Below are 27,993 nucleotides of genomic sequence, written 5' to 3' on the forward strand. Positions count from 1 at the left end.
CTTTCGAGAAACAGGCCCCAGGCCATAAAAACACTGGCTAAGGGCCCGATTACATGGCGAATTTTAGCCCGGGCTGAAATTTTGTTGCGATTACATGACGAACTTCAGCCCGGGCTGAAATATTAGCCTCAGCGCCAAATATGAAATTGCGCGTGAACAGTCTCAGGAGAATCAAAATGGTGCCGAGAACACGAATCGTGAAAATAGGTGCATTGTTTCTCTCACAGTTTGGCCTTTTGGCGGTGCTCAATTTTCAACTTTTTGGGATGGTAACAGCCTACAAGATGATGGAACTGAAGCAAAACCTGTCTTTGGCTGCATATCTCTCAGCTAGAAAGACGTATTTGCAAAGAAAGAAGAAATCTCCAAGCTTGCCGAGTTCGTTGAAAGCACAGGTCGGTCTGGGTTATAAATGGACGCACGGACCAATGGTGGCAAAATATGATAGGGGAAGATGTTCCAGATTGGTGTTGGAAGAAAAATTTTCGCATGTCTAAAGAGTGTTTCCGTGAACTATCAGACGAACTGTGCCCCTTTCTTGCTCCAAATCCAGACTTCCCAAATCGCAGGGCCCTGAGTACGGAGAAACATCTAGCAATAACTCTTTATTATCTTAAAGACACGGGGTCTCTGTGGATAACAGCGAATGCCTTCGGAATTCATCAGTGTAGAGTGTCCAAGCACATACACTCAGTGTGTGAGACGATCAATATGATACTGAGACCAAAGTACTTACACTTACCAAGGAACACTCGAGAAATGCGAAGAAAAGTTTCAGAGTTTGAGATAAAATTTGGAATGACCCAGGCGTATGGTTGCATTGGTGGCACACAGATACCTCTTAAGGGACCTCCCCAAAACTCGCAAGATTATTTTTGTTATAACTCAGAGTAGCTAAGAGCAAAGCCCAGTAGACCGCCCACCGCTGTGCTAACGTGTACTGGCAGAACCTGTGCGCCAAGATCCAGACAGCCGCCGACTGTAGGTACGCCAAAGGGATGTACAAGGGGATCAAGACGGCCACCGGCCCCACGAGCGTCAAAACAGGACCACTCAAAGCGAAGTCTGGCAAAGTCATCACCGACCAGAGCAAGCAGCTGCAGCATTGGGTTGAGCACTATCTCGAGCTCTACTCGACCCAGAACATCGTGACAGACGCTGCCCTTGATGCCTTGCCCGGACTTCCAGCCATGGAGGAGCTAGACGAGATGCCCACACCAGAGGAGTTCAGCAAAGCCATTGACAACCTCGCCTGGGGCAAGGCGCCAGACTTGGACAGCATACCAGTAGAAGTTCTAAAGCATGGCAAACCTTCCATCCTCCAGCCACTTCACGAGCTCCTCTGCCATTGCTGGGAGAAAGGACACATCCCACAAGACATGAGAGATGCTAGTATAGTCACCCTTTACAAAAACAAGGGTGACTGAAGCAATTGTAATAACTATCGTGGCATTTCACTCCTCAGCATTGTAGGCAAAGTCTTTGCACGTGTCGCACTGGGTTGCCTGCAGAGTCTTGCTTCGCGAGTTTATCCAGAGTCCCAGTGTGGCTTCAGAGCTGGCAGATCCACAGTAGATATGATCTTCTCCCTCCGCCACATGCAGGAGAAGTGTCGTGAGCAGAAGCCGCCATTGTTCCTCGCTTTTGTGGACCTGACAAAAGCCTTTGACCTGGTCAGTCGTAGTGGGCTCTTCCAAATCCTTCAGAAGATCGGCTGCCCACCAAAACTCCTCGCCCTCATCACCGCCTTCCACAAGGACATGCAGAGCACCGTCTGCTTTGATGGAGCCACCTGGGATGCCTTCCCAGTCAGCAGTGGAGTGAAGCAGGGCTGCATTTTGGCGCCAACCCTGTTCGGGATTTTCCTCTCGATGTTACTCCATTACGCCTTTGCCGATTGCTCGGAGGGTGTATACATTTGGACGAGGTCAGATGGCAAGCTTTTCAACATTGCCAGGCTCCGCACCTAAACCAAGACTCTTAAAGTGCTCATACGTGAGCTGTTGTTTGCGAATGATGCTGCCCTGGCATCCCACAGCGAGGCAGGCCTTCAACGCTTGGTTGATAAGCTGTCTCACGCCTACAAGGAGTTCGACCTTACCGTCAGTCTAAAGAAGACAAACATCCTAGCCCAAGATGCAGAGACAACTGCCATCATTACCATCAACAACACTGAACTGGAGGTCGTGGACTCTCACTTACCTAGAGTCAACAGTGTCAAGCAAGGTGTCGCTAGATGTCGAGATCAGTTCAAGGATCGCCAAGGCAGCCGGCGTTATGGCCAAACTCAACAAGAGAGTGGATTAACGACCTGTTAAGCGAGAGCACCAAGCTGAGAGTCTACCGATCTTGTGTCCTTTCCACTCTCCTTTATGGAAGCGAGTCGTGGCCCACATACACCAGACAAGAGAAGCGGCTCAACGGGTTCCACCTCCGCTGCCTTCAGCGTCTCCTTCAGATCAAGTGGCAGGACAGAGTCTCCAACACTAATGTTCTTCAACGAGCCGACATGCCGAGCATCCCTACACTACTCATCCAAAGACGCTTACGGTGGCTCGGTCATGTTCACTGTATGGAACCCGATCGCTTACCAAGGCAAGTCCTCTATGGGGAACTGGGGCAGGGTGCCTGACGCGTGGGCCAACCACTCCTTTGCTTTAAGGATGTTTGCAAGCGTAACCTGCGACTCGCTGAATTCAATCCCAATACCTGGGAGGTCCTCGCGCAAGACCGCGCCGCCTGGCATCACGGTGTGAAGGAGGGGGCACTCAGGGCCGAGACAAAGGCCAGGGCCGAGGCGACAATCAAGCGGGCAGTGAGAAAGGAACGACAAGTATCAGTTCGTGAGGCCACCAACTACATCTGTACCAGCTGCAACAAAGACTGCCACTCAAGAATCAGGCTTTTGAGTCACTCGAGCCTGTCGACATTGATGCGCTGACCATCGCCTCTCCGAGACGAGGATGCCAAATAATAATAATAATAATAATAATAATAAGCAGTATTTCTCCCTCAACATTTAGGCTATATGTGATAGTAAAGGGTACTTCATGGATGTTGAGTGCAAATGGCCTGGATCTGTACATGATGCCAAAGTGTTTGCAAATTTCAGCATCAACCACAAAATGAAAACTGGAAAACTTCCCAAAACCTTCATTACCCTACTACCTGGATATGAGGCTATTCCTAACTATTTGATGGGAGACCCAGCCTATCCCTTAACACCTTTCTGCATGAAGGAGTACCAGACATGTGTTACAAATGAAGAAGTTGTTTTCAATAACATGCTTGGCTCTGATTTTTTCAGGCTTCTTCTTTCCAATTGCTTAAATTTGGAAAATTTACTGCGATGATCATTCTTCACTTTCAGATGAAGAAACCATTCTAACAGTTGCGCACATTGTTCTAACGGATGACTGGAGCCGTTTAATGGTTGTCTAACGGTCTACATCTAAAAAGGTTTAATGGTTGTCTAACGGTTTACATCGTAGGACGTTTAACGGTTGTCTAACGGTTTACATCTAAAGACTTCTAACGAATGAATAGCGTAGCTTTCAGTCTGATGTTAGAAACACACAATCATGCCAAACCATTATTAGTCTTACACTCACGATTTTTAGAAAAAAGGAATCACAAAGTGCCGATTTCATCAGTCGTCGACAAGACAAACATTAATAAAATTATTTCCACAGTGAGCATTGAAAACAAAACTCAGTGATGTAAACTATCACTTCCTTATCGAGACAGAATAACTCGGAATTCGAGTCCTATATTATCATGTGGGATGCGAATCTAACGTCGCTAGACCCGTGTGTAAACAATTTAACTCGCCAGTCGGGATTAACATTTTTTATTGTTTTACTCAAATGAATTTGTTGCTTGTACTAATTTTTACATAATGACTTTGCCTAGAGTTGTGTAAAAGTAACTGTTTTATCCAGCTGTGGATTCGCGAGAGATTAGGTTTTCTTCACAGAGCATGCATGCGAAAAGCAGTACCTTTTGAGGTCACAAAGCTAGTCTCGAAGCGACAGGCATTTTGTTGGCGCTGGTTCCATCCGATAAAGTTGTTTTTGTCACATGTAGTTTAAAATTGGTTTCTTCTGATTCAGAGTCAGAGAACAGTCTATCAAGATATTCATCAAACTTTCTGCCGGAATATGGCCGTTTCTCACATCTTAGAATATGTAAACAACTTTATGCAAATTTTTGAACCCGCGCACTTTGTGAATTGAAACCAAATAATTATTCTACTTTAGTTTTTTAGTTCGTAGCACTTTATTTAAAAATTATAACTATGAATGAAGTCCTTCAATTTCAAAAATGATCTACTAATTTTATTAAGTAATGGTTTGGATAACAGCTACCGAGAAAACAATGGAGAGGGTGAAGCGGGAACCGTTTGAGTATCCAGCCTGATCCAATTAATCATTTGACTTCGATTGGCTGAAAGCTCATTTAGCGCGAAATTCAAATCGAAAACTTAAAACGCTAAATTTCGAGAAAGACTTTTGGCACGAAAAAAGACTTGAGTCAATTGTTTGGTATTCTACGCTAGTGTGCAAATTATCGAGAAAATCGAATGTGCAGAAGCAGTTCAAAAACAACATGTAGCTTACTTGTCTGGCAGATACAGTAAATTGATGCTAGGTATGCCTGCATTTTGTCACATCTTTTGAAACAAGATCCACAACTTCATGGGGAATCTGCGAGAAAAACACGTGTGCACGGCGGGACAGAGTTTGCGTTCACGGTGAGCGATCACGTCCGAAACAAAGACACTGACTGAGAAATCCTCCCATTCAAGGCTGTTTTTGATGAGAAAAAATGGCTGACCAGTAAGAAAATGTTGAATTAACAATTAATTCAATTCTAGACAATTCTATGTACGAGGATTTCCTATGTTTTGTAGAAAACGTACCTTGGCATCAACATCAGCGGGGGAAGACAATCATTCCGATGGCTCCAAGAGAGCGAAACTCATAACATCGGTAAGCAAAAAATCCTTTCTTTGTAAGAGTTGACATGCAATGAAAATAGAGTACAGCTATGACCATCAAATATTTAACGATCGTTGTATTGCATTTGTTCTTATGTAAAAGCATTTTCAGTGTTTCTCGTAACCGCCTGGCTGTGTTTGTGTTTTGTTTTGTAGAAAGCCCGTCTAATTTACTTGTACGGCAAGAACGTGCAGTCAAATGGAAAGATAAGGACAGTGCAGCAGTTTAGAAGCAGCAAAGACTTCAAAACTATCGCCAAAATTTTGAAGGTTGTTGAAGCTACAGCCGAGGTCTATGGAATTGATGCTTTTGCCGCGAGAGCGCCTATGGACCATGTGCGACTGGCGGAAGTTCTTCAGGTGACTGAAGAAAATTTTGAAAGAATCAAGAGCTGCATTGAGAAAGGCGAAGACCCTAAGTTGCGCGCAATACGGGACGAACTGCATGAGTTGTTCTCGTACAACCAAATACGTTTTGGTTTAGCCTGTATGATCAGGGACCTTAGTTTGGCCCCCTCCCTCTCCCACCCTTGAAAGTCAAATGGACTACCCCGAACTGCAGCTAGAGAATGGCAATAACAAAATTCTCCAGATAAAACCTTAACAGTTCCAAGCAGAGTAGTCAATAAAATAGATATTTTCAGTCAAATTCTGGAAAATGTTGATTAGTAGATATGAGTTCCGTTTATATGCATTTTATTAGAATAAATTTAGCTATGACAAAAAACAAAGGTTATTTTATGTTGGCAATATTCCCTTTGGCAAATCTTGGTTAGGATCATAAAGGATTTATAACGATTATCTCAAAATATTGCCAAATTTGTTAGACCCATCATTTGAACTGCCCATTGAATTTTGTCAACGCCTTTGGTCACAAGTTCAAATTTGTCTTAATGTAATTGAAGGGATTAGTAGCAGGGATTTGTTGCTGCAACAACCTTCATGTGTACGCTTAAGGAACAACCTTGCCGCATGAATCAGTTTCCCCGTGTAATGACTCCAGAGATAACGCATTTAGCCAACTTTTCACCAAAGTAAATTTACAAGTACAGAAATAATTTCAGCAGTTATTGCTTATTCAGTAATTATTAGTATAAACCAGAGATGCAACATCAGTCCACTTGACATAATTCATAGTGTTCAAAATGTCCTATATTGGTAGTTAGAATAATTTTGTTGTAAATCAAAACAAATATTTTTAGCCCTTTGCCTGGAGCAAAAGTTATCTTGTTCCAGTGTTTTTTTTTTTTAGCTAAACAAAAAATTAGAACATATTATACACAAGGCTGGCCCCAAACATGTTCAATCATTGGGCCCTTATAATTACATGGTTGTATTGTCATTACATATAAATATCAAAACAAGGAACACTGAAATACACTATTTCCGAAAATTTGAAATACTTTGACATTCCTTGTTGTTACAAGCAATATTTTCTGGACATTTGGTTGGAAAAGTAGTCAAATGCTTGTTATGTTCAGAGTCCACTTGACAAGCGTGCAATTCAGATTGTTCAACATGACACATGTTATTAGCTACCACGATTTTGTAGTATATTAGAACAATACATCCTCTGTGATTATACCTACTTAGTTATTATTGCCACCGTGTAACTTGCCCGCATCTGCAGTGATTAAATAACCATAAAGCCACATTTACCAGACCCACTGCATTTCCAATGAAATTAAGAGGAACAATATGGAAAATCATAGAAACCAAGATAGCACTGACCAGGGTAGCAGTTCTGTTTGCCCCACTACTCTAAAAATCATCACATCATCACATTTTGTAACATGCTGTAGCAATTGCTTCAATGTTGCTCGATGTCTCACTGTGATTGGTTAGCCAATTGGAAGGAAAATATAAACCTATCATTAATAGTTGCTTTCTCAACCTTTTTGCCATTCATTTGCTTCTGTCAATGTCTGCATGTGTTATGATTGGCCACAGCTAATACTTTGGTTTTGACTCTACAGCACTAAATTGAAAATACTAAAAATTATGCGACGAGTAAACATCCTATGATGTGATATAGGAAATTGGTGTAACTGAACAAACTCTTAAAGTACATTGCCAAGTCTCTTGCAACATTGCTGTCAGCCATTTTGCTAAAGAGTTAGCAGAATTTGAAGGGCAGTAAGCTATTACAGCTCCATTATTTTGATGCTTGTGGGAGTCAACAATCATGCATGAACCATCTTGGTTGATGATGAGAAGCATGGTTCTGCCTGTGGTAACAACTGCGTTACACCTTGATTGTAGAGTCGAGGCTAATGTGTCAAACACTGATGCCAGCCGATCTTCACAGTCCTGGCCAAAAACATCAATGCTCTCGCCTATGGAGTTCACAAAGCATTCCATTCCAGCCATACTTACAGCATCTTCCACTGACACATCCACTCCCTCTCCTTCAAAAAGTTCATCATGTATTTCATTACCTCTTTTCATTGCCTTGTACAATGCGTACTTCCACTCCATTGAGAGAACACTGCCATGTGGTGGTAGTAAGTTGTCCTGAAAATAGAGGTAACCAAAGTACAAAGCTATGAATGTACAGGCATTGTTTCCACATCTTGCTGCGATAGATGACTGACAAAAGTCAGACGGGAAACTCCACTGAAGAACATCAGTAAGGCCAGTTACTGTTTTGCCAACCATAACATTCTCACATGGTCCTGTCTGAGGTAGGACATAGACTGACTGCTGTTGAAGTACTGGTGACTGCTGTAACATTCGGTTAACGGGAGTAGAACCTTGTGGGTGAAAAGACTGCTGTTGTGACATGATGACAGGAGCAGACACTTGTGTTACAGGTATAGGCTGCTGTTGTGACACAGTGACAGGGGTAGACACTTGTGTTACAGGAACAGGCTGCTGTTGTAACATGATGACAGGAGCAGACACTTGTGTTACAGGAATAGGCTGCTGTTGTGACACAGTGACAGGGGCAGACACTTGTGTTACAGAAAAAGGCTGCTGTTGTGACATGATGACAGGAGCAAACACTTGTGTGACAGGAATGGGCTGCTGTTGTGACTGGGTGGCAGGAGCAGACACTTGTGTTACAGGAATAGGCTGTTGTTGTGACATGGCGACTGGTTCCTGTTGCAGAACCGAGTGTTGCGATGGGTGGAGGCCTTGTAATTGAGCTACTTCCTCCTGCAAGACACCAGCTACGAATATGTGTCTCTTTAAGGACCTCCAAACCCCGTTCTCTCATACAAGCAATTACGGCTTTCGGGTCTGCTCTGACACCAGTTGATGCTTGTCGGTTGTAAAAGGAGATCATTATCTCCTTTTGAGCAAGTGAGAAAACCACCCTCTTGCCAGAGTTCCTCTTTAGCCCAAACCCCTTTGCAGGCAGATAAAGTGTCAGGATCCTATTGGTATCAAGTAGCGATGGGAACTGTATTGGTTCAGGAGCATGATTTATGAACCGTATGCTGTACACATCACCTTGGGAAGAGGTGCTATGAAGCTGCTCATCACTGCCTTGTGGTAATTCAGAGGACACAGATGCACCTGTTGACCCAGCCAAAGGTGAACACCTTGATGAAACTTTCCTAAGATGTTCTTTGGTCTTCTTTGAAAGTTTTCCAGTACCAGCCAATGAACGTGCTATTACTCCTCCTGCATATTCCCCTTCCAAAGGAAATACAAAGTTTCCAAACAAGGAAATGTCTTTGAAGGTCCCCATTTTCTTGGGAGCTTTGCTTCTATCAATGGACAACTGAAAACAGGAAACATTTTTCATGCTCTGTAGGTGAAAAATAATTATAAAAAGAAATTACTCACACGTCAGCAATAATTGATCTACTATGTTTGCTGTGCAATGACACTAGCACAAAAATAATTATGGATCACCCTCCCCCAACAAGTTAGCAGCACACAGTCTGCCTCTACATTTAGCTCTACTCTATCCTACAAAGGTGTAAAGCATTTTAGTATAAGATCCTGCACTGTCTTGGTGGCATGATCAAAGCATATTTCAACATTCATTTCAACTTTTGATGCTAACTGCAAACTGATACAGTTACAGTGTGCAAGATGTAAGCATAGTTAAGATTGTCCTAAGAACTTGAATTTCAAACAAATTGTCCCCAACTCACTTGAGTGTTTACAGCTAGAGTAGCACACCAGAAATGTGATAATCACCTTGCTTCAAATACATGGGAGGCACAGTGGCCTCATGGTTAGTACGCTCATCTCCGGATCAAGCGGTCCGGGTCCGAGCCCTGGCCAGGGACATTGTGTTGTGTACAAATAGTATGTTGTATACAAGACACTTTACTCTCACACTGCCTCTCTCTACCCAGGTGAATAAATGGGTACCGGCGAACTTAATGCTGGGGGTAACCCTGTGATGGACTAGCATCCCATCCAGGGGGGAGTAGAAATACTCCTAGTCGCTTCATGCTACAGAAACCGGGATAAGCTCTGGCCTGATGGGCCACTTAGCTCGTATACAGACTTTACTAGTATTTTTTATTTTACTTCAAATACATGCACAAGGTTGTTGTTGTTACAAATGTTTTTCTTTGTCTTCAACAAACGATTCTCTTCCAGGTCCACTGCCCTGGGTGCTTTTTAAAATCATTACATTATAAAATGATAAACTCTCTTCATCTACATCTACATATTCATCAGGAATATGAAAACAGCTGTAACATACAAAAGTTAAAATTAAGCAAATACACATTATATATTTACCTGCACAAGCTGCCCCAGCTCCTCGCCAGTCTCCAAATCATTGCCAAGACGGACATAACGCACAATCTTGTGGCTGTGTGCGAAGTGGGTATCAAGAGCAGTTTTCCCTTCCCCAGCTTCAAAGTTGTTGTATTCCAAAAGATTCAGGTTGAATACCTCGTTCACCTCACAAAGGTAGGCCAGAACAGCAGTATTGTGGTAATGGGGACCATTGTCTGTAGATAGAAGACAAGTAAGAGAAACATGAAGAAGTCAGCATAGAAATATTCATATTATCTTGAACAAGTGACCTCTAGAGAATTTTCATATCCCCAACCTTATTTGACATATACAGTAATCATGTTGTGAGATCCCTTCAAGACCAAGAATTTACATTGTGATTCCCCCTAAATCTGCTCTTCAGTGTAAAAACTTGGCCTGTTACTTATAACATTTACCTTTATGAAGCGAGGAGAGCTACAAGTAAGATGAGAATCCAAATTCTCCTTGGTGCTTTTCATACATTCTCTTAAATTCAATGTGATTTTTGAAAAAATGAGGGATGTAAACAATGTCACCAACCACAGTTTGTGTTAAAAGAGTTTGCATTGAGCATATGTTGACAAAGGAGGATAAAATAGTCCTGAACAACTAGCAGCAAGTGTAGTCACTTACTGTTATAAATAGGTACAACAATAACTTGCATATTGAAAGTGTGTGTCCTTAATCATGATAGCACCCCAGAAATTAAGCCCTCCTTGGCAAATGATCACCCCTTTCCCCACTTTTCTACACAGTGCCTATGTTTCAACTAAATTTATACTAGCAGAGTATGAGGACAAGAAAGTATAAAATCTTAGGCAAGCAGTATCAAATTTATGCAAAATAAAAACATCACAGATACGTCGAGCATCATTGAATAAACAGTCCTATTTCCATCATGAAAATAAGCCTGTCCACATTTGAATAAGGATGATCAATTAATGACACCTGGGTTAATTATGTTTGGAAATTATGATTTTTGTAAACAGTAGCCTGGATAAGAAGTGATAAGAGCATGTTTATGAATTAAAAGTAAACTTTCATACCAGAAAAGAGGTACACAGCAAAGCCCGGAAAGGTTCTTTCTAGCCAGGTAAAGCACACATCCAATGCACTCTGGGTAAAAAAGGCATCCTGTTTGGTGTCCTCTGACCACAAGTCAAAAACTTTACTGCTCTTCTCATTATCTGAGACTTTTGCAATTACGTAACATCCATGCAAAGAAATACCTCTCTTCCCATACCAGTCCCTCTGGATTTCTCTGCTTCGCTTTCCTAGTTCAAGTTTCATTTTGTAATCAATTATCATGACACACTCTCCAGGCTTCAAATTCTTCAAAACAAACTGGTAGTAGTCACCCTGATGTTTTGTTCGTAGTAAATGTGACAAATAGTCATAATGTACTCCATACAGCTCTGTTAACCTTGGCTTCAGCTCTGTTTTGCTAGCATCTGGAAGCATTTCAATCTCTCTTAATAGAGAGCTGTACATAGTACAGAGGGGAGAAATATCTGCACACATTGCTTTATGGTCTTCTGAGCAGGCATCAAATGCATATGACATGCACAGTTCAAGACAGGGTGAATGTTTTTGTGCCAGTTTCGAAAACTTGGTTTTCAAAAATTTCTGATAAATACGCACATCTTTTATCATGGATGATGCGTTCAGAACTGGACACATTGAAGATACCTCGTCAATAAGTGAACACAGTTCATCAAAATTACTGTGGCCAAAATCGTCACAAAGGTTACACAAACCTGCCAGCATCGTGTCCATACGGAAATTGGTGGGCAGGTGGGTGTAAATATATGTCCTCTTGACTCCATTGGGGAATTCCAGGAGGTACTGGTCTACAAGTCCCTTGATTGTATCTTGCCAGTACCTGACTGCTGTCTCCTCACCCTCCACCATAACACTACGGCATGACGATGCCCGTGAAACATCATCTCGATAGAGAAATCCAGTTAATTCCTCAAGTACTTGCACACTGACACATTGGCGGGTGAACTTGTACTTGTCTGATGGAACACCTCCACGACCAAAAAGTATGCAATGCACCTTTGCTGCTGTTATGGTTTTTGAGGAACACTGGAAATATCGCTGCAAGGTGGAATAGGAAAAGTCCATGGCAACAATTGACAGAAGCCGTCTTTTCTCATCAGGATAGCTTCGAATCCTGCCTAGATCTTGTGCTGCCTCAACATGGGACTTGAAGATGTCTGGGGTCATGCCACTGAAAGAGATTCTACTGCCTTTCAAACTGCCCCCAATCAGTACTCTCTGCTTCTGTTTAGCAGAATTCAAACGGATAGCTTTGTTTTCAGCTCTGTCTTTGCAACTGCGATATTCAGCTGCGAGTTTACGCAGGAAAAAATCATGTGTCAGGCTTTGTCTGGCAAACTTCACCAAATGTTCCCTTCCACTTTCCACTGAGGACCAAATCGCTGATAAAGTGAGGAATGTCCTCACTCTTGAAGTGAACAAATTTATTAGCAGAATCTGCCAGAAGATCAATCGTTTTAGCCCTCATTACTTGCTGAGTTCTTTTTTCAGCATTCTTGTAAGGCCTCAGCGGTAGATCTGGAACCTGGACTTGCTTGGATTCTGAAGGCACCATACAAGAACTTGGATTGTCAATGCTGTCGTCAAATGATGGAATGTCAACAATGAAATCGTCAAAATTATTTCCCGGGGCAGAATCATCAAGGCAAACAGTTGGACTGGCTCTTTCTTCCTAAACAGAACCAACAAGGAGAAAATTAATTTCTCGCTATTTCATTTATTGCAGACTGCTAAGCTTAATGTAACGTATGCTCAAAATTACTTCAAAATATTTCGACTTCATCGTTCAGTAATGTGCAATGATTCGCTTACCTCTAACTTGCTACACTTTTTTTCCAGCACAATTTTTCCTCGGCATGCCAGGCAGATTTTCCTCTTCCTATTTTTGTTTTTAGCAGAGTCGTAGTCGCAGAAGCGAACTTCATCTGGAGCCACAACACGCAAACTGTCCGGAGAAATATCTCCGTGATGCCACGTGTCGTGTTTGACACACGCACATTTACCAACAAACACCATTCGCAGACAAAACGACAGCCAGAAGAAGAAACGAAATAAAGAATGAAAACTATATACACTATTTATGCTATATTCAATATCTACACTATTTACAATATCGACAAGCGAGATTTTTTGAGAGAAAGCCGTGGATATCATCGATCAAAGATGGCGGTCTAGTTGAACTGACTTCGGTAACTTCCGAAAACCTAACTTCCGCACATTCCAATCTTTCGAAACTTCACCGACTAGTAGAACAATAGATTCTATACCATAAAAGGAAGATACTTCGGCTAAAATCGACAGTCTTCGTTAGAAAATCGGGGAAATAAAGCTTTGAGCCAATAAGAGAAGCAGAAATTAATTAATTAATTCAATTAAAGGGGGTCACTACTGCTCATGCATTGCGCACCGCCTCTTTCCTTCTTACGCGATGCGTTACTTAAAATGCATTCTTATTGACTTACAAACATTGCCCCTAAACTGAGAAAAATAAAAACTACGGGCAGTTTTCTAGGAAAACTAAAATGCTTACAACAGGTGCTTTCACTTATTCGTTACTGTGCCCGCGTGGTATTTGCATACTTAATAGCGCGACACCTGGCATTTATTTTGGTTTTCATAAATGCCCACTGTTTATGCTTATCCTTTTCCGATTCTACAGGAAACTGGCTAAAAACTAAAACTTTTAATGAATTTAACTTATTGCTGTCCAGGCATTGTTTGCCGTGAGAACCATCGGTGTTACTGTTCATGATTTCTTCCTTCGTGAAAAAGAAGGGTAACTGCACATCTGTGCCTGTTTACTTCTTTTTGGAGTGCTTCCCGAACCCGATGTACTTTCCTTGGGGTTACACATGTCCGAATAACATCTTCTGCAACTGGGATTTCAACAGTGCTGTCTACAGCACTGTTGGAACTGATGGTCCTGCCAAGAGTTGCTGGTGTAGGAGCAGCAGGAATTTCCAGTGTAGGAGAAGCAGAAGTTTCCAGTGTAGGAGCAGCAGAAGTTTCCAGTGTAGAAGCAGCAGGAGCAGCAGGAGCGGATGAATGCACCGAAAAGCTAGCGTCGACTTCGGCGCTCAAACTTTCAAAAGTGTCTATGTCAATCGTCGACAGGTCATGAAGTGGCGGAACACTCGCAGACAAACTGACTGATAACGGGTCTATGTTTAGTGGGCTTGGATACTGTGAAAAAAGAGCAGAATGAAAAAAATTATAAAAATAATATGAAGAAATACAACACTGATTTTCTGTATGGGACCCGAACGGCGACTGTCACGCAACCTTTGTTACTCAGATTTACCAAATTACGAAGCGAGGGAACACTTTACGATGAAAATTTACGAACAGGATTTCGGGATAAATTTGCCCCAAAGAAACAACGCTAGCTAGCGCTTACTAGAATTGCTTTGTTCTTTTCAAGGGAAATATAATGTTGGATTTCTAGGAATCACTAATTACACCTGAGAAATTCAATGAAATCTTCCGCCTTTCCTACGAATGGACGCCGTATGACGTGAATAGCCACTGCGATAACACTCTCTTTCTCATAGTTTGTTGAGCGAGAAGAGAAATTACGGTATGTTAAAACGAGACTGAGCAGAGCCACGCAAACACATGCGTACTAAAGAAGAAGAACACTTACCACGGTCTTTAAGGATTCTAGTCGCTTCTCGATCCTTGACAATCTCTGTGCCATGTTTCCCTCCATTGCGGCGAGCGAATCTTCGAATCTTTCCATCATCTGCAAAAAAAAGGTAAAATATATTTTACATATGTACATACAAACAAACAGCCCTGGCAGTCAGCATTTTCCAGAATTGAACCGAGTTAGAACGTTACTTGCTGAAACATTACTAATGCATGTATTTACCTTACAGAGTCTTTCCTGACCCCGGAACTGGTCCCTCAGCAGAGCGCACTCTCGGTCTTTTGCTTGAAGTTGCTGCTTTAAGACGCTGATCTCGTCGCGGGTCTCATCAGAAGTAACATTTGTTTTCTTAACTCTGGAAGCTTCGCGGTTAGCAGACCACTTCCCGTCCCTATTTTGTTGTTCCGCCAAAAACGTCTGGTATGGATCTTTTTCGGCTGACTGAAGGCTGACTTCAGGGGTTGACTGAGGGCTGACTTTAGGGGTTGATGGCTGACTCCGACCCGTTGTCGAAGATTTTTCCGCTCCAGGTTTCCTCTAGAAATCAAGAAGATGCAATTTATCAAAACTATTGCCAACATATTGATTGCGACAACTTACACCTTCCCCCCATCTAAATTCCAGGTTACGATTCAGTCAGAATGCTAAGTTGCTTTGAAGGTGGCTTACTATAGTTTTGATGGATTATAACAGCCAACTTCTAACTCTTTTGAAAAATGTTTCATGCAAAGTAGAATAAAAATCTGAGAAAGATTTTTCGTAAACTAAGAAAATGTGAAATCAAAAATAGCTCAAAATCTGTCTTAAATATTTTTTTAAATTTTGGCTCTAAACGTGATTCACTCTTACAAATAAACTGAAAATTTCAATTTCTTCAAGTGCTGAAGTGGTTTTCGTTTCTTCTTAGGGTTACTTGCGTCATTTTGCACGCACGATTAATACTGACGTCTGGCAGGCAATCATAGCATGCGCTACTGAGTATCAGAAAAACTGTGGTAAGCCACCTGAATCTCATTTAGCAATGAGATTAATTCTCAGTATAAACAGCTTCTTTCAATGAAACTGCGATTAGGCGTTCTTTTTCCCGCAGGTTACTAACAATTTACCTCTATGAAGTAATCAATCAGTAATTAGAAGAGTTTTTTTCACTTACAAGTCCCGCACAATGACATTTTAGATTTATTAAAAATTTGCAGTGCAACTGATTTCTGAAATCGAGCTGATTTTCATCGTCGTATTTCAAATAAGGAAAAGAAAATCGGGCCGTCAAATCGCAGAGAGTAAATTTGCTAGAGCCACATCGGGTCGACAAATTGTAGCAAGTAAACCGGCCTTAATCGAGCGTGTTGAAATCAATAACTTGAAAGTGATAACTGGCTTAACTGCGTAACTGCGGCGGGTTTACGGGTGCGAATTAATAATAATAATTAAGTGATATCATAATGGTAGCTACCTTATCGGGCCGCGTCACCTTCCTTGGCGGCTCAATGCTCTCTTCTTCCAAGCTGGACATCTCTAGCAGGTTTTCGTTGCTCCACTCAATGTCTTGAATTCAGCACGCTCTCATCATCGTAAGTTTAAATAATAGTAATTATTAGCACTGATTATGGCATCAAACAAAAACAAAAACAACAACAATTTTCATGGTGGTGATGGTTCACGGTCCCTTCGCCCCATGGTCATTTTGCCCCAAACAAAATAATTTTTTAAGATAGCTCAAAAAGTTGAGGTTAAGGTCGTATTTCGAATTTTCAAATCAACAAGTCTTTGAAAGGTCGGCGTGCAGTGCCGGAAGAAAAAAAGTCTCACCTTGAATTAACATAAGTTCACACATTACACATGGGTATGTGTGGCAAGAAAACAACAATACAGTCTTCATGAACAGAAACTACACGCGCAATAAATCAAATACATTTACACTCAATAAAAAAAGGTTTTGAGGGCAGTTCACTAAAAAACGAGGGTCAAGCCATGGATGGTTTTCAAAGTTTTTCACATTCGATCGGCCATGAATCGATCAACGGACTTTGTTTGACTTTGTTGCTATGAAAGTGCAACAGGTGAATGCTAAACAATGCGCGTAATTAAACAAAGATATTTAGAAGCAATCGCACTTTAACTACGCCAAGATCTCAGTCACTTTTTAAGTCCTTTGACTACGAACATGTTTAACAAAAAGGTTTTTACATGCTGCTCATACTCTACAAGGTTACAATTGACTTCAACTATGGAGCGAACTGACTTTTGGTTGGGGCGAAGTGACTGGGGGCGAAATGGCCATGGGGTGAAGTGACCGGATACCATTTTCATCCGAAAACAAATTAAACTGTGTCAGTTTACAAAAACACCCATCCTCGAGGACCTAGATCTAGTTAAGTCGATACGAAGTAAACCGCGGGATTGAGACCCACGCGCTTCCGTTGGATAGACCTATTTTTGTTGTTTTGTTAATTTTTGGCGCGGCATTCTGTCATGACAGCAACTTCCAGTTTGTTTGTTTTATATTTTGGTGTCTTGAAGTGACACAAACTTCAAATAAAATTAATATGTACTTCATGACGTTTCAAAAACTAAAAATAGTCAGAGTAGGCTTAAGAGAAGAGTAGGTTCGAGTCTTACAGAAGAGAAAGTTGTTTTTGCTTAGACCGGAACAGTGGCAGCATTAATTAACGTTGTGTGTGGTGATTGCTTCGACCATACTGCCTGAAGTCGATTTTAAAAACGAACCTCTATTTCAAGCCCAAACGTAAAATCTACGTAGACATGACGAATTAATTTTTACTTATTATTAAATTGTTTTTAGGTTTTTCACCCCACAAGCTTTCAGCTTTAAGACTTATCGCGTTAAAATTAAGGCTTTCCATTCTATTCTATTCTATTCTAAGTCGGTAAGCAACATTTGATACGGTGTGAAAAGTGTGAAGTATGCTGCAAATCTCTTTGAAGCAGGAAACTATGACAACAGAATGCAACTCCAATTTTTATTTTAAATACGACTAAAAACCTGTTTACACGTTTTCGTTCGTATGTAAAGAAATATTTATACAACAAACACTAATTCGTAAAATCTTTCAAATACAAGATTCGATGAGTAATCCATTTCCTAACTTAAACCTTTTCTACTGCGAGACATGTAAATAATGCAAACAGGAAGATAAAGAAATCTAATTGTTCTATTGTTTTCCTGCATGGGCTGTTGTAACTTAATTTCATGGAGCCGGAGCTACGATATCTTCCGTTCCTGATTTACAAAACTGTCTGATTTCGCGGAAAAGATAGTTCCTGCGTTCCTCGGTCAGCCTTCTGGATTGACTACGTCAGGAAGGATCAAAGGTGGCGGAAGAATAGCATTATTCTTCAACAACATAAACGAATGTTCTGGGCTAGAAACAAATTCTTTGTAGAAGACCATGCCAGGGTTTTCGTTTAAAATTCTGAAAATGATGGAACTTCTTAATGTTCAGCAACTTTTTGAAGTATTGCCTGAGAAATGTACTCCAGTCGTACACAGGAACAACCACTCGCCGTCGTGCGTGCCAACAAGTTGTGCTTTGTTAAGTCCAGTAGTGCTGGAGGTCTCTACCAGTCGCGCAAATTCGTAGAGCGACGAAACGTACGTCACTTTGAAGGCTTTCTTTATCAATCCGAAAGAACGGTCCGGAGCAAACTTGGTGTGACCAGCAATAAGGAAAGAGCATGTGATGGAATGATGCAGTTTCATTAGAGTTCTCCATTAAGGTACGTTTTCCTGTTCACGGTCATATATCAGCGGGTAGGTAAGGGGGATATTGGTATTGTGACTGGCTGGGTTTGTTGACCATTGCTCTGGCAAGAACTTCAATTGACTGAGTAAACCCCTGGGCTACCTGTAGCATTGACATGCTCATCTGTTGCATTGACTGAGCAAAAGTCTCGTTGGACTGCCGAATTGCCTCGGTTATATCTTTCTTGAACTGAGAGTCCTCTTTTGATTCATTTATTAATAGCTGATCTCTCTGTGATGCACTCAGTTGACGCTCCAGATGTTTCCTTTTATTGTCAATTAATTTTGGTACAGGATTGGAAGAGGCCCTTTTTTTCCCCTTGCAGCTCTTTTTTCCATCACTGCCACTGGGACTTTCACCGTCAGAGCTTAACACGTTATCTCTTTCAGAGTGGCTGGAACTTGATCTTTCAAGCTCCTCACCGTCAGCATCATCTCTTGCTAATTGTGTATCTAATGTAATCTTGTTTTAATTCGAATCAGTAAAATCATCTGTACTTACCCCACGGGAATGGGGCTCAGTAGATGGACTTCCACCCCAGATCTGCTTTAGCTGATCAAAAAACTCCAATACGATTTTTCGCCTTCCACTTCGAGATCCACTGGTAACTGCACTGGCAAAATTCTGCCTTATTTCCTTCAACTTTTCTTGAACGTGAGTGTAGCCCTTCTTTATTGACTCCTTATCGATCTTCTGTCTTCTCTGAATTTCAGCCATCTCCCCTTCATCGACCTGGTCCACAGGTGCTGGCATTGGTGTAATAACAGGCGGCCCGAAGAAAGTCGGTTCTTCTTCATAAATGCGAGCCATGGCTTCTCTGACAGCCTCGTATTGTTTAACCTTGTCTGCATTGAAGTCGATGTTCTTATACTCCATCTGAGCTTTGAAATTTGCGAGGCAATGAATAAGATTCTCTATTTTACCTCCTTTATTCCATTGAAATCGCTTCTCCTTTGTAGCGGCAGAGTAGTATACGACGTTAATAGGGGCCGTAACCAATCAGAAGGCGATGCATATCATTAAAATGGGCTCTCGACCAATCAGATGGCAGTATTTTCGATTTGCATAAACAAGATGGCGACCATTTTTCGCACATACCCAAATAAGGGCAACATGTCCAAATAAGGAGAAATATGAAATCGAGGTTGTGACGCGCATGCCCAAATAAGGCGATAGCCAATCCATGAGATCGAGGTTGTGACGCGCATGTCCAAATAAGGCGATAGCCAATCCATGAGATCGAGGTTGTGACGCGCATGTCCAAATAAGGCGATAGCCAATCCACGAGATCGAGGCTGTCACGTGCATGAAATCGAGGTTCGGATGGGAATAAAAGGGTTTGCGTGAGTGTCGAGTGAGTATTGTTTTGAGCTAGGCGACTAGAAGATGTCTTCAGAGGAGAGCGAGACGAAGGTGAATAGTGTTTCTGAAGAGGAGAAGATAGAAGAACTTGCCGCGAGGGTGATGGATGCTGTTCATGACGGTATTCTTGGAAAGATAATGAAATGCGCCGTTTCTCACGCTATGGATGTCGTTCTGAGGAAAGAGGTGGTGAAGCTGGCGGATGAGGTGATGAGGTTCAGAAGAATGCTGTCTGAGATGTTTGATGACCAGTCCATCTCGTTTAAAGACCCTGTGTGTTTGGAGAAGTTGTCGGATGGATTTGAGGACGGATGGGAAGCGTGGAAGAGCAGTTGGGAGGACCGAGACGAGTTGGCATACCGAGCATTTATCAAACAAATTGTAAAAACACCAGAATCAGAGGAGTGAAAAAACATTTTTATTCATGCCTGTAACACTAATAAAGATCCTTTAACGAGAGAATGTACATGGTTTGTTGCGTGATTTTTTCATCGGCGTGGGGTTCGTCCAAACGGATTTTACAGGCCAGGGGTCTCTAAAAAGAAAAAAGAAAAAATTTAATGCCCCGACCAGGAATCGAACCTGGGTCTTTGAGGCCACAACTCAACGTCTTAACCATTAGACCATCGAAGCGCTTACCTCTTTAGGACTTGGTTTTGGGATTGTCATCGGGAGGCAGTCCGAAATTCACGGCTTTGCAATGAGGGCAGAGTCTTTCGGAGGGTTTCAACCGCTCAGTGTGGAGGGCTTTACAGGTTCCGTGAAAGAATTGGTCGCAACAGGGTGTCAGGAAGTAGTCTCTGATACTGTGTTTGAAAGTGTATCCTTCCTTGCACCATAGACATTGAGGGTTAGGAAATCGAGACATGGAGTCTGAAAATAGAACAAAAACAACTTTTTATTGGTCATTCCACTTATTACAGGGTGGGACGTGTGCACGGTCCTATTGACCGGCGCCCTCTTTTTCTTCGGGATAGCAATCAATCAATAAACGATTATTATAGTACTTTCAACCATTGTGATCAAGTAACGATGCGAGCCATGATCGACGCGAACGATAGATTACCAAACGTGTAAAAAGAAATGTGAATTAAAAATGGGCGGGGCGAGGTTTCGATCCTCGGACCTCTGGGTTATGAGCCCAACGCGCTTCCACTGCGCCACCCTGCCTTTATTAGAAATAAAAAAAATCGGAGTGTTTTTTACAAAAAACTGTCTGTCTTTTTCTTAGTTTGGGGCCTGTCCATTAATCAGTATGGCTTCGGCGACTCCTCGTGGGTATTCGTCGATCCATTGAAAGAACTTGCAGGTACGCTTGGGACACTTGAGATAGAGCCTGTCTGGGTTGGACTGGGAGTGGGAGGTGGCTAAAACCAGGGACTTGCTGCATAGACATCGGAAACGAGCCGGGTCGATGTTCCTGTAGCAGGGGTGGGTCTGTTCTTCGACGCGTCTCAGGTAAGTGCCCACCTCTTTGACGCCACAGGTCACATAACACTTGGTGTAGAATCTGGAAGAGGGGCATCGGTAATATTCCCAGGTACCACCGTCTGGGGTTCGCACGCTTCCGTATGTCAGGGGTACCATGCAACGTGGGCAGATGGAATCTTGGGGTTTCAGTTGGTTCAGGAACTGATCGGGGTCGAATTCCTCCAACACTTGGACTTCGGTGAATTCTCCTCGGTCATCCACTTCAGGTGATACTTCTACGAGGTCATCTTTCTTGAATTTGTCGAGTCCCATGGCTTCCAGGACTTGCACGGTTCGAGGAGGTGAGTCTCTGATCACGGTCATGCATCCGCCTTGAATGGCAGGTAGCTTTGAGTCTGTGAAGATAGAGATTGAGTTAGTATCCCAACAAGGTGTTTTCACGTCGCATGGTTTCTAGGATGTGGGTGGTTTTTCGCACGTTCTTGGGGGTCGGTCTTTGCCTTCGCTTGTCATGGTTACTTTTCATTTGGCTTTTGACTTCTTGGCGTTGGATCGAAAAGGCGCTCCAGGGTCGCGAGAAGCCTTTGAGAGGGACGGTGGTCCAACTGACCAAGTCCGGGGTGATTTCTTTGAAGAGGACGCGTTGGTTGAAACGGAGTCTGGCACGAGGTTTTTTGAATAACCATCTATCTAAAGTGGATTGTAGTTGTTTACCTCCTACTTCTCCTTCCACTCTCTTGGGTAAGAGCAGTTCCAGTTTCTTTTTGGACGATTTTTTCTTTTTCCTGACGGGTTCGACGTGTGAATCCATGACGACTTCTGCTGAAAAGTGACTCGTGATGGAATGCGTGGTTCGACTTTATGGACGTTTTTGACGACCAATCAGTGACGTGTGGTGTGATGGGATCATGTAACGGTCTTCGTTCCGATTGGCGGGATCTGAAGTGGGCACGTGATCCGGGAAAGTACGGAGTGAAAGTGGATCCACGGCGCGGGTATAAAAGGAGCCCGTTGGACGCAGCGAATCATTCTCGACTTGCTGTTGACGCGGTGATGACCTGTAGGATTTTGGATGAGAGAGACGTGCAAGAGATCCTTGAAGATCTGAGACAGCAGTTGAATCGAGCTTCTGACGTTTTGGATACAATCGAAAAAGAAGGCGAAAGACCGTTACACGCGAGGATAATTGAATTGGAGTTACGTCTTGTCTCTCCTTTGTACTATAGGCTCCAGAGGCACTTGATTGACTGGGGTGTGCGTAGTTGCTATCCTCATTTGTCGGGCTTGGAGATCACGAAGCGAGCGGATCGAGAAGGAAAGAAGTTTAACGAGTTTGTCTGAGGGTGTCAAGATGACTTACTATAGCAACTCGAACCAGATTCGGGACCTCGTGGAACAGATCGTGGATCTGAAGGTACACACTTTAAGAGATCTCGACGCCATTCCGGATGCCAAGGTGGACCTGTACATTTTTGACAATCTCTTCGAACCGTCAGGTCGAGTACCCGATAGTCTGGTCTTTTCAGCTCTTGATGAAACGTCGTCCTGACTGGGGTGGTACGATTTTGGAGATGATGAAGAAGAACAAACACGTGTATTTGTTTTTCGGTGAGTGGTGTCGCGTGATGTACCGAAGTGGTAGCGGTCAATTCAAATTCATTCATTGTAGTGATCCCACCCTGGACGCCGAGCAGGCCTGTTTGATCGCCACGGATAACCTCACGTACATGATGACTGATGCCATCCGTGATCTGTTTGAGCCCTTACGTTTCTCTCGTGACCTATCACGACGGGTGTTGGAGGCAGACGAGAGTCCCATGGTGAAGTCGTTACTGACTTTCAGCAAGGGAGATTACAAGGAAATGTGTCTGAAGTTGGAAGAGTTGATCTACGATATCATGCATCAACGTGATCTGTGGAAGGATCGGTTTTTCTTTCGTGCCATGGACACTGATCGGGAGGACCTTTGTGGTGAGTGTAAAGAGAGTATGTGACAAGCATTCTATGCGAAAGGGGACGAGCAGGAAGCCCTGAAGTGGAGACCCGGTAAAGGGGAATGTTGTTGGAGAAATTGTAAATATTATGCCATGGATACCTACGAGGAAGACTGTGATGATGAGTATGGACGAGATCTTAAGAACATGGAACATGTTGATTACTTTACAGATTCGGACTAAGTCTTTTTCGCCTTCTTTTTTGTTTAGCCAATCAGAGGTGTTGTTTTTCGTAAGAACCAATCAGGCACGACGTTTTTGTACATATAAGAAAGTGTGAATAAAGAATTGGGTTCAAATCATTATGTCTCATGCTTTGAGTTGGTTGATCTCGAGAATGTGTACGACCATAGCCGATCGATGGTGTTGGACGACCTTGTGTTCCAAGTGCACTAGTGTCTACGAGCGATACGGTAAGGGTGAACCCATCCCCGACCATTTCAGCGATTCGCCCTTGGAGGTGTTTGACTATACCGACGTCGAACCCAACGTGATGCGTTTTGTCGTTTATATCTTGTGGTTGAAACGGCAACCTGATTCATTTAAGAAGTATCTCGAGGTACGGGAGCAACGTTTCGAGTTGTGGAGACAGTGCGTGTACAAACTTTATCGACTATGAAGAAAGGTCAAAAGAAGAAGCAAAAGCCACTTTCGACCGGAACGTTACTGGGACGGTATCGGGATCCTTCCAGACCCGGTAGTCTGGGCGGTCTGACGCGATTCGCCCAGGCCAATAAGATCTCGGTACGACGTGCTTGCGAGGTCCTGCAACGGGATTTGGGGTACACGTTGCACAAACCCAGACGTCGTCGTTTTCCCACGGTCCCGGTGGTGGTGTTCGGCATCGACGAGCAGTGGACGGCCGACCTGATCGAGGTGATCAATATTTTGAGGTACAATCGAGGGTATCGTTACCTCTTGACAGTAGTGGACGTGTTTTCCAAGCACGCCTGGGTCCAGCCCTTAAAGAGCAAGACGGGTAAAGCGGTGACGGAGGCCATGGCAAAGATCCTGAAAGGAGGTAGAAAACCCATCAATCTCCAGACGGACGACGGGAAGGAATTCTACAACAAGACGTTTCAGGATTTGATGAAGCAGAAAGGCATTCATCATTTTTCGACGCGCGGGGATACGAAATCCAGTGTAGTGGAACGGTTCAATCGGACCCTGAAAGAACGTTTGTACCGGTACTTCACCGTGAAGAATACGATGACGTATGTGCCCGTGTTACAAGATCTGGTCCGAGGGTACAATCGATCGTATCATCGCAGTATCAAGATGGCTCCCGATCAAGTGACTTTAGCCAATAGTGAGGACGTGTGGGAGACTCTTTACGGAAAAAAGAAAAAAGGGAAATTGAAGAAACCGCAACTCAAAGTCGGGGATCGTGTGAGACTGAACAAGAAGTTCCGTCAATTCAAGAAAGGGTATTTACCCGGTTGGACCAAAGAGGTGTTTGTGATACGCCGAGTGCGTCCTGGGAAGGTCACCACGTACAAGGTGGAAGAATGGGACGGCACGGCGGTCGAGGGCACGTTTTACGCGCAAGATTTGCAAAAGGTGGACGTGAAAGACGACGATCTGTTTCGCATCGACAAGATCGTCAAACGAAAAGGGGATAAAGTCTTGGTGCGATGGAAAGGTTGGCCAGTCAAGTACGACAGTTGGGTGGATAAAAAGGGACTGTACGTGACCCAAAAGCCCAAGACGAAAAAATGAAAGACTTTTACGTGCAGTTGCTGAGCAATGCCAGCACGAGCGAGTTCACGGACAACAAGGCCAACAGTTTCAAGAACCGTCTGCCGTATCCGCTCCTGTTTGAATCCGACAAGGAATGGAAAGTGGGATTGGCGAGCGTGTCTTACCCGATTCCTCCGTCACGACCGCATCAAGTACCCGTCACTCAAGTGCACGACTTTGAAGACGACGACTACGTGTTCGGTATGGATTGGACCATTGAAACGTTCAGGTTGCTAGACGACGGGATTACGTGGCGTCCTTATCGATACCCCGTCACATTTTACGTCAGCGGAAAGGAACTGAACCGTGACCGACACAAAGTGACGAGTGGCAGATCTCTCATGCAATACCTCATCAATCGTTTTCACGAACGGCTGTATCATTACATGGATCATGCGGGTGAAAGTCTGCGAGCACCGAACGGGAAAAAATACTACCCCGTGTTCCGATGGGAGGGGAACGATTTGATTATCGACAACACCGACACGTTCCTCGACGAGTCCGGAGACAGAAAACGTCCCAGAGTGTATTTTGGTACTAAACTGGTCAAGAAGTTGGGTTTGATTCGCGAGGAATCGTATTACTCCGTTCACTTGAACGTGAATATGATCAAGGTCTTTCCCAACGACAAAGTCCCGTCTGATTTCAAGAAAGACTGGACCAACCATGACAGCAATCGATCTCGTGAATTTTGGAATTTGGACAGCCACGGGACGTTACAGCTCAGTCCCTATTCAACTGGCGCTTCAGTTACTTGGACGAGGAATACGCCAAGACCTACAATCGTGGAGTCGTCGTTCATCCGAACCTCCCTCCGCCTCGCAGTCCCATGTACCTGTATTCGAATGTGGGTCGTAGCACCATCACGGGGAATCGAGTCACGGATCTCTTGAGAGAAGTCCCCCACGACTCGCTCAAGACAACGTACGAACCGACTCAGATTCAATATAAACCCGTGCGCAGCAACGTCTTGGATATAGTGGAGGTGCAATTGGCCGAGAACGACGGAAGACTGGTGGACTTTACCTCGGGCGTGACGTCGGTGACATTACACTTCAAGTATGAATGAGTCTGTCGACGACTTTTACGTGCAACTGATGAGCAATGCCAGCACGAGCGAGTTCCCGGACAACAAGGCCCACAGTTTCAAGAACCGTCTGCCGAACCCGTTGCAGTTGAGAGAGTCGGGATGGAAAGTGGGTATCAGCGACCTCTCGTTTCCGTCCGCGACGCGTAAGATGGACTTGAAAGATTCTCTTCTGTTTGAAATCTGGTGGATCGACATGGTGAACGCGTCCATAAACCTATACAGCCGGGTCTCTTCAGCGACGCGAGAAAGCGATTTGGAATTCACGCCGAGGACCGGTACCGAGTTGATGAAAGCGATACGAGATCGATACCTGCATAGGTTGAGATCTAGAACGGATGCCGACGTGACGATGTACAAGAAAAAGAGCAAACCCGACGATCCCACCGAATTGCTGTACACGGTCATGCATCGGGCCGAGCATGGAGAATGCGTCCTGGACAATTCGAGAACGTGCCTCAGCCTCCTGATCAACGGTAAACGCGTCTACCCGCAAATGAACATCGGCATCGAATTGGCCAAGAAGATGAAATGGGTGAAGATGGGAAGATTACAGAACGGACAACCGGGTTACGTCTTGGGACCCCACCTGAGGAAAGAATTTCCCAAGGAAGTCGTACCCACGGCCACGGACTTGGTCATAGGACAGAATGACGGGGACGAACTCTTTTACAAGATCGACCCGGACACCTTACATTTGAGTTGTTTCATCAATTGGGTGTTCACGGACCTGGATCGCAGTTACGAGGAAGCGTTCGGTCACGAGCGTCGTTCCTTGTTCGTGTATTCGAATGTGGGACAGAGTATGGTGACGGGGAATCAAGTCACGGACATGTTGAAACAAGTGCGTTACGATCCGGACGTGATCGACCTTCAACCGAGACACATCCTATATCTACCGGTGCGCACGACCTTTTTGGACATTGTCGAGACGCAGGTATCTGAGAACGACGGACGACTGGTGGACTTTGCGTCGGGCGTGACCACGATCACGTTGCATTTCAAGAAAGGATGAGTGATTTTTACGTCAGCTTACCCAGTCACAGCAGTAAGAGCGAGTTCCCGGACAACAAGTCGAACCATTTCAAGATCAGGTTACCACACCCCTTACGCCTGAATGGAGACGGAGGATGGAGAGTGGGAATGAGTAGCATCTCTCTACCTGACGCGAGAGTGACGATCTCATCCCTGTCGAATGAAGAAGGTGAAGCTAAGGTTGTATTGGCTTTCACATTATGGCGACGAGTTGATCAACCTACTTCGAACATCTATACGGTGGGAAGAGCCTCATTCGACACTGAAGACCTCAAGGAGGTATTTTACAACGTGAGTGGTGTTGGATTCATGAAATCCATGATCGCTTATTTCGAGCGACAACGCATCTACGCGAATAATGGTCCTAAATTGGGATCCCAATACTTCAACAGTGATGGTAAAAGAACCTACGTCAAGTTCAAGTGGGAAGGCGAAGACCTTGTTACAGACAATAAGGACATCTTAAGACCCTACAGTGACCAGCCGGCCTTGTGGTTCAACGTCGCTTTGGCTGAGAAATTGGGATGGATCAAGAAGGATGGAGATAATTACAGTCTGGGACCTAACTTACAGATTGAATTTTTTGAAGATAAAATTCCTGATATTGGCGTCGTGTCTGACTTACATGACGATGATGGCTTTCCTGTGTTTTGGTCTCTCTCATTACCTATTAAGGGTCAAAAATATTTGAAACTCAGCATCTATTGCAATTGGCGTTTTCTGAACCTGAACAAGGCTTTCGAGGTCTTGGTGGGAAGCAGTTCGCGTTCGTTGTTCGTCTACTCGGACGTGGCTAGAAGTGGCGTGGTGGGAAATCAAGTCACGGATTTACTGAGAGAGGTCAACTTGATTCGAAGAGGTGCGGGTGTCCAGTATTTCGAGCCTTACCACATTCAATATATTCCCGTGCGCAAAGACCTCATTGACATAATAGAGGTGCAAGTGGCTGAGACAACTGGAGAACTGACGACCTTTGGACCTGGCAATACGATCGTGACGTTACACTTTAAGAAAGAATGATCGGTGGAACGTTGGTACGATTTCATCCCGATAAAATGAGGCAATCCGGAGACGGATTCGGCATGGCTTGGAGAGGTGTCAAGAAACGAGGTCCCGGCATTCTCCGAGACTTTATCACC

At 43.7% G+C, this 27,993-nt stretch overlaps 5 protein-coding genes and 2 non-coding genes across 7 annotated transcripts; 3 read left to right on the plus strand and 4 right to left on the minus strand.

Annotated features, from left to right (window-relative positions):
* The first annotated feature begins 441 nt into the window (after positions 1-441).
* On the plus strand, positions 442-894 carry LOC145487734 (uncharacterized). The gene has a single exon (XM_081466554.1). The coding sequence runs from the start codon at positions 442-444 to the stop codon at positions 892-894; it is 453 nt and encodes a 150-aa protein (XP_081322680.1).
* Positions 895-998: 104 nt separating this feature from the next.
* Positions 999-1,427, plus strand: LOC145487736 (uncharacterized). Its single transcript, XM_081466555.1, has one exon. It carries the CDS (start codon positions 999-1,001, stop codon positions 1,425-1,427), a length of 429 nt encoding a protein of 142 aa, XP_081322681.1.
* Positions 1,428-4,901: 3,474 nt separating this feature from the next.
* LOC145486563 (uncharacterized) lies at positions 4,902-5,533 on the plus strand. Its single transcript, XM_081465251.1, has 2 exons — positions 4,902-4,991; positions 5,156-5,533. The coding sequence occupies exons 1-2, from the start codon at positions 4,902-4,904 to the stop codon at positions 5,531-5,533; spliced, it is 468 nt and encodes a 155-aa protein (XP_081321377.1).
* A 1,485-nt stretch (positions 5,534-7,018) lies between these two features.
* On the minus strand, positions 7,019-11,960 carry LOC145487737 (uncharacterized). Its single transcript, XM_081466556.1, has 4 exons — positions 10,777-11,960; positions 9,710-9,924; positions 8,088-8,756; positions 7,019-8,035 (listed from the first exon to the last, which is right to left on the minus strand). The coding sequence occupies exons 1-4, from the start codon at positions 11,957-11,959 to the stop codon at positions 7,019-7,021; spliced, it is 3,084 nt and encodes a 1,027-aa protein (XP_081322682.1). The 5' UTR covers position 11,960.
* Positions 11,961-12,104: 144 nt separating this feature from the next.
* LOC145486561 (uncharacterized) lies at positions 12,105-12,946 on the minus strand. The gene is made up of 2 exons (XM_081465250.1): positions 12,605-12,946; positions 12,105-12,464 (listed from the first exon to the last, which is right to left on the minus strand). Exons 1-2 carry the CDS (start codon positions 12,944-12,946, stop codon positions 12,105-12,107), a joined length of 702 nt encoding a protein of 233 aa, XP_081321376.1.
* A 7,182-nt stretch (positions 12,947-20,128) lies between these two features.
* Positions 20,129-20,200, minus strand: Trnah-gug (transfer RNA histidin (anticodon GUG)). Its single transcript has one exon. It is a non-coding gene; the product is annotated as a tRNA-His (tRNA).
* A 465-nt stretch (positions 20,201-20,665) lies between these two features.
* Trnam-cau (transfer RNA methionine (anticodon CAU)) lies at positions 20,666-20,737 on the minus strand. The gene has a single exon. It is a non-coding gene; the product is annotated as a tRNA-Met (tRNA).
* Positions 20,738-27,993: the final 7,256 nt, after the last annotated feature.

Source organism: Orbicella franksi, chromosome 5 (genome assembly GCF_964199315.1).
Source record: "Orbicella franksi chromosome 5, jaOrbFran1.1, whole genome shotgun sequence".
Taxonomy (NCBI): Eukaryota; Metazoa; Cnidaria; class Anthozoa; order Scleractinia; family Merulinidae; genus Orbicella; species Orbicella franksi.